Here is a 9864-nt window from a genome sequence, read left to right on the forward strand (position 1 = left end):
TATTAGAATATAATATATATATAGAAAATAATAACAGAATTGATATTCTATATTTTGTCTTTGTGTTAAGTTCAGCTGAATATATTATTGAAATGTTTATAAGGGGCAAACGGCACTGAAACTTCAAACATTTCTAAAAAATAGAAATTCTGCTAATGAAAGAATCGAAATATTGTTATTTTAATTGTTAGCCAACATTAATAAAATAAAAGAAAAGGTTAATATAAAAACAGTTGTTTTATATTTTTTATTAGTGCTAACTTCCTTTAGAACACTGAAATAGTCATACGGAGCAAGAACCACGTTACCTTCAAACATCTATAAAAAATCAAAATTCTGCGAATGACAGTTTGGAAATAATGTAATTATATCGGTCAGTCCAATATTTAGAAAGTAACAGAAAACTATAATATAAAGATTGTTAATTAAAATTTTTTCTTAGTTTTAACTCAATTTGGAAATATTATTGAAGAGGTCGTACGGGGCAAGTGGAACTGCCCCTTAAACCGTCTGTAAAAAATAAAAGATCTGTAAAAACTTGTTTTGAAATTGGTTAATTACGTTGGGAAATTCAATATCTAATATATAAAAGAAAGAGATAATACAAAAAAGATTGCTTTATATTTTTTATTAAATAAAAACATTGTATGACATACTATATGAAGGCTGATATATGGTAGGGAAATTGATTTATTTAGACAAATTATTTATAAAAATGCATGAAAACTTTAATCTACTAAAGCAAACACGTTATTATTTTAAGAAAATATTAAAAATCCATTGTTTTTGACAATATATGTATTTTTTAGAATCAAAAAACTATTGCTGAATGATGCCGTAGAGCAAACTTTTTATGTAGTTCATTGTCAACTTTAAATCAAGTAATAAAGTATCTCAAACAATAATAGACGCTCCTTTTTTAGGTTTTCCTAAAGGTCGAAAGTTGAAGTTGTAATAAACTTCGGGAATCTCTAAATTATTTTCATGATTTATAATTTAAAAACATGTTTTTTATAAATTGCTCTAGATAAAAATGTGAATATTCAAGTTCAATCAACATTAAAAAGTCACTAAAACCATATATCAACATTTGAAAAATTCATAGTGAAAAAATAATTATTTAAGAATGTAGAACTATTAAAACTTACTTTTAATAAATATTTTAAACACTTAATATTTAAAAAAAAAGTTTGCACTTCAAGCAAAAAAGTGTTCTTAGTGAAGAAAAATGTCTGATTCTGCAGTTGCAACGTCCGCTTCTCCAGTGGCTGCCCATCCGCGACAGTTGAGAAAAAGGTGGCCCAAAAAAAGGCATCTGGATCTGCCGGAACAAAGGCAAAGAAAGCCAATGCGGCGCCGTCACATCCGCCAACTCAGCAAATGGTGGACGCTTCGATTAAAAATTTAAAGGAACGTGGCGGCTCATCACTTCTGGCAATAAAAAAATATATCACTGCCACTTATAAATGCGACGCCCAAAAGTTAGCTCCATTCATCAAGAAGTACTTAAAATCGGCCGTGGTCAATGGAAAGCTTATCCAAACAAAGGGAAAGGGTGCATCTGGATCATTTAAACTTTCGGCCTCCGCCAAGAAGGATAAGGATAAGGATCCGAAGGCGAAGTCGAGGGTTTTGTCTGCTGAGAAAAAAGTGGAAAGCAAGAAGGTAGCATCCAAGAAGACTGGTGCTTCCTCCAAAAAACTGCCGCTGGGGCTGCTGACAAAAAGCCCAAGGCTAAGAAGGCTGTGGCCACCAAAAAGACTGCCGAGAAAAAGAAAACCGAGAAGGCAAAAGCCAAGGATGCTAAGAAAACTGGAATCGTAAAGTCGAAGCCCGCCGCAACAAAGGCGAAAGCGACCGCGACCGCAGCGAAGTCGAAGGCTACAGCAGCTAAAGCCCCAAAGGCAAAGCCAGCGGCGTCTGCAAAACCCAAAAAGACTGCGAAGAAAGCAGCGGTTTCTGCTACGGCCAAGAAGCCGAAAGCAAAGACTACGGCCGCCAAGAAGTAAATTGTGAAAAAGTACAGTAGTTAGTACATGTTCGCAATCAAAATTTTAGATTTCAACATCTGAAATTTGTTTAAACAAGCCCTTTTCAGGGCTACAACGATTCGTTGCAAGAGAAAAAACTTTCATTTAAATGCTATTTAAAAATTAAAAATGCTCCATTAATTTTATTGGCAACCATCGTGTCGTGTCTGGTTATTGAATTACGTTGCTTTTTGAGCGTATTGAGTTTTCGTTTCCGATTTTTTGGTATATATCTAAACAAATTTGAACAATTTTAACACCATAGTGGGAATGGATAAGTTGAAATCGACGATATATTGAAAAATACATTTCCTTGGTGAAACACATTGTGGCCCTGAAAAGGGCCGTTTTGGATTAATGTCCGCAGCATTAGTAGAAACAAATTATTTGGAGCTGGTGTACTTGGTGACAGCCTTGGTTCCCTCACTGACAGCATGCTTGGCCAACTCTCCCGGCAGAAGCAGGCGAACAGCCGTTTGGATTTCTCGACTGGTGATGGTCGAGCGCTTGTTGTAGTGAGCCAGACGAGACGCCTCGGCAGCAATGCGCTCGAAAATATCATTTACAAAGCTGTTCATGATGCTCATCGCCTTAGATGAAATGCCGGTGTCAGGATGGACCTGCTTGAGAACCTTGTAAATGTAGATGGCATAGCTCTCCTTCCTCTTGCGCTTCTTTTTCTTGTCGGTCTTGGTGATATTCTTCTGAGCCTTGCCAGCCTTCTTGGCTGCCTTTCCACTAGTTTTCGGCGGCATTATTCACTTTACTTATATTTTCACAAACACAATTCACTTATCATAATGTGGCTCTGAACGCGTTCATTTTTATACTTTTTTACGAACAATCATTTCAGGTCTAAGTCACCCACCCCTAACTGAAAGCGCTGGCAGACGAAAAAGTATAAATATTTCCCTGCCGGGGTTCGGCCAGCATTCGTGTTCCGTGTGTAAAGTGAACTAAGTGAAATAAACGCAAAGCAAAATGTCTGGACGTGGAAAAGGTGGCAAAGTGAAGGGAAAGGCAAAGTCCCGCTCCAACCGTGCCGGTCTTCAATTCCCTGTGGGCCGTATTCACCGTCTGCTCCGGAAGGGCAACTACGCCGAGCGTGTTGGTGCAGGCGCTCCAGTTTACCTAGCAGCCGTAATGGAATATCTGGCCGCTGAAGTTCTCGAGTTGGCAGGCAATGCTGCTCGTGACAACAAGAAGACTAGAATTATTCCGCGTCATTTACAGCTGGCCATCCGCAACGACGAGGAGTTAAACAAGCTGCTCTCCGGCGTCACTATTGCCCAAGGTGGAGTCTTGCCGAATATTCAGGCTGTTCTGTTGCCCAAAAAGACCGAGAAGAAGGCTTAAACTAAACGTTTCAAAAGCTGAAAACCTACTTGTACATAAAATCATCAATCAAACCGTCCTTTTCAGGACGACCAAATTGTTACCAAAGATTTGAAAATTTTTTTAACTACGTTACTATTATGTTGTATTGAATAAATTATACAAAAAATTATTTTAGGAATTGTCATATTTTATTTATATATGCAGTAAGATTTTTCAAATTTTCTATTATATAAAATATAAAGTAGTTTTTTTATTTTTCGCACTCCACGATGCGTTGATATACACACGGTGTCTGAATTCAGTACAGTCTGTACAAAGCCATGTTATGAATCTATCAATATATACACACTATACTCTCAATTTGGTCTACCTGAAGAAGCAATCAATGATCGACATTTAGTTCGATGCAATAGCGGACTACCTCATTCTTGGGGTTCCCAACCAATAAAAGGACATATTTTTTGAAAATGTACCTCCTTTTAAAAAGTTAGTGGTGGTCCTGAAAAGGACCGATTGCTTAATAAAAGTACAGGACTTTTTTTTAACCGCCAAATCCGTAGAGAGTGCGGCCTTGCCTCTTCAGAGCGTACACAACATCCATGGCTGTAACAGTCTTTCTCTTAGCGTGTTCGGTGTAGGTGACGGCATCACGAATTACGTTCTCCAAGAAAACCTTCAGAACACCACGCGTTTCCTCGTATATGAGTCCAGATATGCGCTTCACACCGCCACGACGAGCCAAACGGCGGATAGCAGGCTTCGTGATACCTTGGATGTTATCACGAAGCACTTTGCGATGACGCTTGGCGCCACCTTTTCCCAATCCCTTGCCTCCTTTACCACGACCAGTCATTATTCACTGTTTTATACTATTCTGCACACACACAGTCCGAAAGTCACTGAAGAACTAATTTCAACATTTTCTTTGTGCCTCTATTTATACGTAAAACGCCAAAAACCCGAGAGAGTACGAATGATATGTTCGTTTCGTTCCTCGCTCGTCAATGAGATGGCCTCTGTTTCTCTTTCTCTTTCTCACCATCCACGCTTGCTATATAAGTAGGTAGCAAATGCTCTGATCGTTTATTGTGTTTTGAAACGTGAAGTAGTGAACGTGAACTGTGGTGAAACTCAAATCGGAAATGGCTCGTACCAAGCAAACTGCACGTAAATCGACTGGTGGAAAGGCGCCACGCAAACAACTGGCTACTAAGGCCGCTCGCAAGAGCGCCCCTGCGACTGGAGGTGTAAAGAAGCCCCACCGCTATCGCCCTGGAACAGTGGCCTTGCGTGAGATCCGTCGCTACCAAAAGAGCACAGAGCTTCTGATCCGCAAACTGCCTTTCCAGCGTCTGGTGCGTGAAATCGCTCAGGACTTTAAGACTGACTTGCGATTCCAGAGCTCGGCTGTTATGGCCCTGCAGGAAGCTAGCGAAGCCTATCTGGTTGGTCTCTTTGAAGATACCAACTTGTGTGCCATTCATGCCAAACGTGTCACCATAATGCCGAAGGACATCCAATTAGCGCGACGCATCCGCGGCGAGCGTGCTTAAGTTGGCAAGGCTTCAATTGGCAGCCAAAGCCCTAGCATACTCTACAATCGGTCCTTTTCAGGACCACAAACCACATTCAATGAGATTTAAATTTTTCTTTTGCAGCCTATTTATAAAGGAATATATATTAGAATATAATATTATATATAGAAAATAATAACAGAATTGATATTCTATATTTTGTCTTTGTGTTAAGTTCAGCTGAATATATTATTGAAATGTTTATAAGGGGCAAACGGCACTGAAACTTCAAACATTTCTAAAAAATAGAAATTCTGCTAATGAAAGAATCGAAATATTGTTATTTTAATTGTTAGCCCAACATTAATAAAATAAAAGAAAAGGTTAATATAAAAACAGTTGTTTTATATTTTTTATTAGTGCTAACTTCCTTTAGAACACTGAAATAGTCATACGGAGCAAGAACCACGTTACCTTCAAACATCTATAAAAAATCAAAATTCTGCGAATGACAGTTTGGAAATAATGTAATTATATCGGTCAGTCCAATATTTAGAAAGTAACAGAAAACTATAATATAAAGATTGTTTATTAAAATTTTTTCTTAGTTTTAACTCAATTTGGGAATATTATTGAAGAGGTCGTACGGGGCCAGTGGAACTGCCCCTTCAACCGTCTGTAAAAAATAAAAGATCTGTAAAAACTTGTTTTGAAATTGGTTAATTACGTAGGGAAATTCAATATCTAATATATAAAAGAAAGAGATAATACAAAAAAGATTGCTTTATATTTTTTATTAAATAAAAACATTGTATGACATACTATATGAAGGCTGATATATGGTAGGGAAATTGATTTATTTTAGACAAATTATTTATAAAAATGCATGAAAACTTTAATCTACTAAAGCAAACACGTTATTATGTTAGGAAAATATTAAAAATCCATTGTTTTTGACAATATATGTATTTTTTAGAATCAAAAACTATTGCTGAATGATGCCGTAGAGCAAACTTTTTATGTAGTTCATTGTCAACTTAAATCAAGTAATAAAGTATCTCAAACAATAATAGACGCTCCTTTTTTAGGTTTTCCTAAAGGTCGAAAGTTGAAGTTGTAATAAACTTCGGGAATCTCTAAATTATTTTCATGATTTCTAATTTAAAAACATGTTTTTCTATAAATTGCTCTAGATAAAAATGTGAATATTCAAGTTCAATCAACATTAAATAGTCACTAAAACCATATATCAACATTTGAAAAATTCATAGTGAAAAAATAATTATTTAAGAATGTAGAACTATTAAAACTTACTTTTTATAAATATTTTAAACACTTAATATTTAAAAAAAAAGTTTGCACTTCAAGCAAACATCAACATAGTAAATGACTGCTGGCAGTCGTATTGTCAAAGTGCTCTCCTCCTCGATTCTCATCCGAGCGAGGGAGGTTGGCAAACAGCGCGCGGACCATTTTCTGAAGAAAAAAAGTGTTCTTAGTGAAGAAAAATGTCTGATTCTGCAGTTGCAACGTCCGCTTCTCCAGTGGCTGCCCCATCCGCGACAGTTGAGAAAAAGGTGGCCCAAAAAAAGGCATCTGGATCTGCCGGCACAAAGGCAAAGAAAGCCAATGCGGCGCCGTCACATCCGCCAACTCAGCAAATGGTGGACGCTTCGATTAAAAATTTAAAGGAACGTGGCGGCTCATCACTTCTGGCAATAAAAAAATATATCACTGCCACTTATAAATGCGACGCCCAAAAGTTAGCTCCATTCATCAAGAAGTACTTAAAATCGGCCGTGGTCAATGGAAAGCTTATCCAAACAAAGGGAAAGGGTGCATCTGGATCATTTAAACTTTCGGCCTCCGCCAAGAAGGATAAGGATCCGAAGGCGAAGTCGAGGGTTTTGTCTGCTGAGAAAAAAGTGGAAAGCAAGAAGGTAGCATCCAAGAAGACTGGTGCTTCCTCCAAAAAAACTGCCGCTGGGGCTGCTGACAAAAAGCCCAAGGCTAAGAAGGCTGTGGCCACCAAAAAGACTGCCGAGAAAAAGAAAACCGAGAAGGCAAAAGCCAAGGATGCTAAGAAAACTGGAATCGTAAAGTCGAAGCCCGCCGCAACAAAGGCGAAAGCGACCGCGACCGCAGCGAAGTCGAAGGCTACAGCAGCTAAAGCCCCAAAGGCAAAGCCAGCGGCGTCTGCAAAACCCAAAAAGACTGCGAAGAAAGCAGCGGTTTCTGCTACGGCCAAGAAGCCGAAAGCAAAGACTACGGCCGCCAAGAAGTAAATTGTGAAAAAGTACAGTAGTTAGTACATGTTCGCAATCAAAATTTTAGATTTCAACATCTGAAATTTGTTTAAACAAGCCCTTTTCAGGGCTACAACGATTCGTTGCAAGAGAAAAAACTTTCATTTAAATGCTATTTAAAAATTAAAATGCTCCATTAATTTTATTGGCAACCATCGTGTCGTGTCTGGTTATTGAATTACGTTGCTTTTTGAGCGTATTGAGTTTTCGTTTCCGATTTTTTGGTATATATCTAAACAAATTTGAACAATTTTAACACCATAGTGGGAATGGATAAGTTGAAATCGACGATATATTGAAAAATACATTTCCTTGGTGAAACACATTGTGGCCCTGAAAAGGGCCGTTTTGGATTAATGTCCGCAGCATTAGTAGAAACAAATTATTTGGAGCTGGTGTACTTGGTGACAGCCTTGGTTCCCTCACTGACAGCATGCTTGGCCAACTCTCCCGGCAGAAGCAGGCGAACAGCCGTTTGGATTTCTCGACTGGTGATGGTCGAGCGCTTGTTGTAGTGAGCCAGACGAGACGCCTCGGCAGCAATGCGCTCGAAAATATCATTTACAAAGCTGTTCATGATGCTCATCGCCTTAGATGAAATGCCGGTGTCAGGATGGACCTGCTTGAGAACCTTGTAAATGTAGATGGCATAGCTCTCCTTCCTCTTGCGCTTCTTTTTCTTGTCGGTCTTGGTGATATTCTTCTGAGCCTTGCCAGCCTTCTTGGCTGCCTTTCCACTAGTTTTCGGCGGCATTATTCACTTTACTTATATTTTCACAAACACAATTCACTTATAATAATGTGGCTCCGAACGCGTTCATTTTTATACTTTTTTACGAACAATCATTTCACGTCTAAGTCACCCACCCCTAACTGAAAGCGCTGGCAGACGAAAAAGTATAAATATTTCCCTGCCGGGGTTCGGCCAGCATTCGTGTTCCGTGTGTTAAGTGAACTAAGTGAAATAAACGCAAAGCAAAATGTCTGGACGTGGAAAAGGTGGCAAAGTGAAGGGAAAGGCAAAGTCCCGCTCCAACCGTGCCGGTCTTCAATTTCCTGTGGGCCGTATTCACCGTCTGCTCCGGAAGGGCAACTACGCCGAGCGTGTTGGTGCAGGCGCTCCAGTTTACCTGGCAGCCGTAATGGAATATCTGGCCGCTGAAGTTCTCGAGTTGGCAGGCAATGCTGCTCGTGACAACAAGAAGACTAGAATTATTCCGCGTCATTTACAGCTGGCCATCCGCAACGACGAGGAGTTAAACAAGCTGCTCTCCGGCGTCACTATTGCCCAAGGTGGAGTCTTGCCGAATATTCAGGCTGTTCTGTTGCCCAAAAAGACCGAGAAGAAGGCTTAAACTAAACGTTTCAAAAGCTGAAAACCTACTTTTACATAAAATCATCAATCAAACCGTCCTTTTCAGGACGACCAAATTGTTACCAAAGATTTGAAAAATTTTTTAACTACGTTACTATTATGTTGTATTGAATAAATTATACAAAAAATTATTTTAGGAATTGTCATATTTTATTTATATATGCAGTAAGATTTTTCAAATTTTCTATTATATAAAATATAAAGTAGTTTTTTTATTTTTCGCACTCCACGATGCGTTGATATACACACGGTGTCTGAATTCAGTACAGTCTGTACAAAGCCATGTTATGAATCTATCAATATATACACACTACCTGAAGAAGCAATCAATGATCGACATTTAGTTTGATGCAATAGCGGACTACCTCATTCTTGGGGTTCCCAACCAATAAAAGGAAATATTTTTTGAAAATGTACCTCCTTTTAAAAAGTTAGTGGTGGTCCTGAAAAGGACCGATTGCTTAATAAAAGTACAGGACTTTTTTTTTAACCGCCAAATCCGTAGAGAGTGCGGCCTTGCCTCTTCAGAGCGTACACAACATCCATGGCTGTGACAGTCTTTCTCTTAGCGTGTTCGGTGTAGGTGACGGCATCACGAATTACGTTCTCCAAGAAAACCTTCAGAACACCACGCGTTTCCTCGTATATGAGTCCAGATATGCGCTTCACACCGCCACGACGAGCCAAACGGCGGATAGCAGGCTTCGTGATACCTTGGATGTTATCACGAAGCACTTTGCGATGACGCTTGGCGCCACCTTTTCCCAATCCCTTGCCTCCTTTACCACGACCAGTCATTATTCACTGTTTTATACTATTCTGCACACACACAGTCCGAAAGTCACTGAAGAACTAATTTCAACATTTTCTGTGTGCCTCTATTTATACGTAAAACGCCAAAAACCCGAGAGAGTACGAATGATATGTTCGTTTCGTTCCTCGCTCGTCAATGAGATGGCCTCTGTTTCTCTTTCTCTTTCTCACCATCCACGCTTGCTATATAAGTAGGTAGCAAATGCTCTGATCGTTTATTGTGTTTTGAAACGTGAAGTAGTGAACGTGAACTGTGGTGAAACTCAAATCGGAAATGGCTCGTACCAAGCAAACTGCACGTAAATCGACTGGTGGAAAGGCGCCACGCAAACAACTGGCTACTAAGGCCGCTCGCAAGAGCGCCCCTGCGACTGGAGGTGTAAAGAAGCCCCACCGCTATCGCCCTGGAACAGTGGCCTTGCGTGAGATCCGTCGCTACCAAAAGAGCACAGAGCTTCTGATCCGCAAACTGCCTTTCCAGCGTCTGG

General features: G+C 39.5%; 7 protein-coding genes and 1 pseudogene across 7 annotated transcripts; 4 read left to right on the forward strand and 4 right to left on the reverse strand.

The window, feature by feature from the left end:
- Window positions 1-1211: 1211 nt before the first annotated feature.
- On the forward strand, window positions 1212-2097 carry LOC120322227 (annotated as a pseudogene).
- Window positions 2098-2364: 267 nt separating this feature from the next.
- On the reverse strand, window positions 2365-2843 carry LOC6540449 (histone H2B). Its single transcript, XM_002087216.4, has one exon. It carries the CDS (start codon window positions 2783-2785, stop codon window positions 2414-2416), a length of 372 nt encoding a protein of 123 aa, XP_002087252.2. The 5' UTR covers window positions 2786-2843; the 3' UTR covers window positions 2365-2413.
- Window positions 2844-2949: 106 nt separating this feature from the next.
- On the forward strand, window positions 2950-3451 carry LOC6540447 (histone H2A). Its single transcript, XM_002087217.4, has one exon. The coding sequence runs from the start codon at window positions 3012-3014 to the stop codon at window positions 3384-3386; it is 375 nt and encodes a 124-aa protein (XP_002087253.2). The 5' UTR covers window positions 2950-3011; the 3' UTR covers window positions 3387-3451.
- A 417-nt stretch (window positions 3452-3868) lies between these two features.
- On the reverse strand, window positions 3869-4287 carry LOC6539220 (histone H4). The gene has a single exon (XM_002086084.4). It carries the CDS (start codon window positions 4219-4221, stop codon window positions 3910-3912), a length of 312 nt encoding a protein of 103 aa, XP_002086120.1. The 5' UTR covers window positions 4222-4287; the 3' UTR covers window positions 3869-3909.
- Window positions 4288-6348: 2061 nt separating this feature from the next.
- On the forward strand, window positions 6349-7255 carry LOC26535476 (histone H1). Its single transcript, XM_015189104.3, has one exon. It carries the CDS (start codon window positions 6391-6393, stop codon window positions 7165-7167), a length of 777 nt encoding a protein of 258 aa, XP_015044590.2. The 5' UTR covers window positions 6349-6390; the 3' UTR covers window positions 7168-7255.
- A 266-nt stretch (window positions 7256-7521) lies between these two features.
- Window positions 7522-7984, reverse strand: LOC120322226 (histone H2B). The gene has a single exon (XM_039377280.2). The coding sequence runs from the start codon at window positions 7940-7942 to the stop codon at window positions 7571-7573; it is 372 nt and encodes a 123-aa protein (XP_039233214.1). The 5' UTR covers window positions 7943-7984; the 3' UTR covers window positions 7522-7570.
- Window positions 7985-8104: 120 nt separating this feature from the next.
- On the forward strand, window positions 8105-8611 carry LOC6540554 (histone H2A). Its single transcript, XM_002087308.4, has one exon. The coding sequence runs from the start codon at window positions 8169-8171 to the stop codon at window positions 8541-8543; it is 375 nt and encodes a 124-aa protein (XP_002087344.1). The 5' UTR covers window positions 8105-8168; the 3' UTR covers window positions 8544-8611.
- A 393-nt stretch (window positions 8612-9004) lies between these two features.
- On the reverse strand, window positions 9005-9421 carry LOC26535724 (histone H4). The gene has a single exon (XM_039377281.1). The coding sequence runs from the start codon at window positions 9359-9361 to the stop codon at window positions 9050-9052; it is 312 nt and encodes a 103-aa protein (XP_039233215.1). The 5' UTR covers window positions 9362-9421; the 3' UTR covers window positions 9005-9049.
- Window positions 9422-9864: the final 443 nt, after the last annotated feature.

The sequence above is a fragment of the Drosophila yakuba genome, unplaced genomic scaffold, assembly GCF_016746365.2.
Source record: "Drosophila yakuba strain Tai18E2 unplaced genomic scaffold, Prin_Dyak_Tai18E2_2.1 Segkk15_quiver_pilon_scaf, whole genome shotgun sequence".
NCBI classification, from domain to species: Eukaryota; Metazoa; Arthropoda; class Insecta; order Diptera; family Drosophilidae; genus Drosophila; species Drosophila yakuba.

Coding starts and splice junctions, on each gene's coding strand:
- LOC6540449 (XM_002087216.4), bottom strand. CDS start 2,785: ATGCCGCCGAAAACTAGTGGAAAGGCAGCCAAGAAGGCTGGCAAGGCT.
- LOC6539220 (XM_002086084.4), bottom strand. CDS start 4,221: ATGACTGGTCGTGGTAAAGGAGGCAAGGGATTGGGAAAAGGTGGCGCC.
- LOC6540447 (XM_002087217.4), top strand. CDS start 3,012: ATGTCTGGACGTGGAAAAGGTGGCAAAGTGAAGGGAAAGGCAAAGTCC.
- LOC26535724 (XM_039377281.1), bottom strand. CDS start 9,361: ATGACTGGTCGTGGTAAAGGAGGCAAGGGATTGGGAAAAGGTGGCGCC.
- LOC120322226 (XM_039377280.2), bottom strand. CDS start 7,942: ATGCCGCCGAAAACTAGTGGAAAGGCAGCCAAGAAGGCTGGCAAGGCT.
- LOC6540554 (XM_002087308.4), top strand. CDS start 8,169: ATGTCTGGACGTGGAAAAGGTGGCAAAGTGAAGGGAAAGGCAAAGTCC.
- LOC26535476 (XM_015189104.3), top strand. CDS start 6,391: ATGTCTGATTCTGCAGTTGCAACGTCCGCTTCTCCAGTGGCTGCCCCA.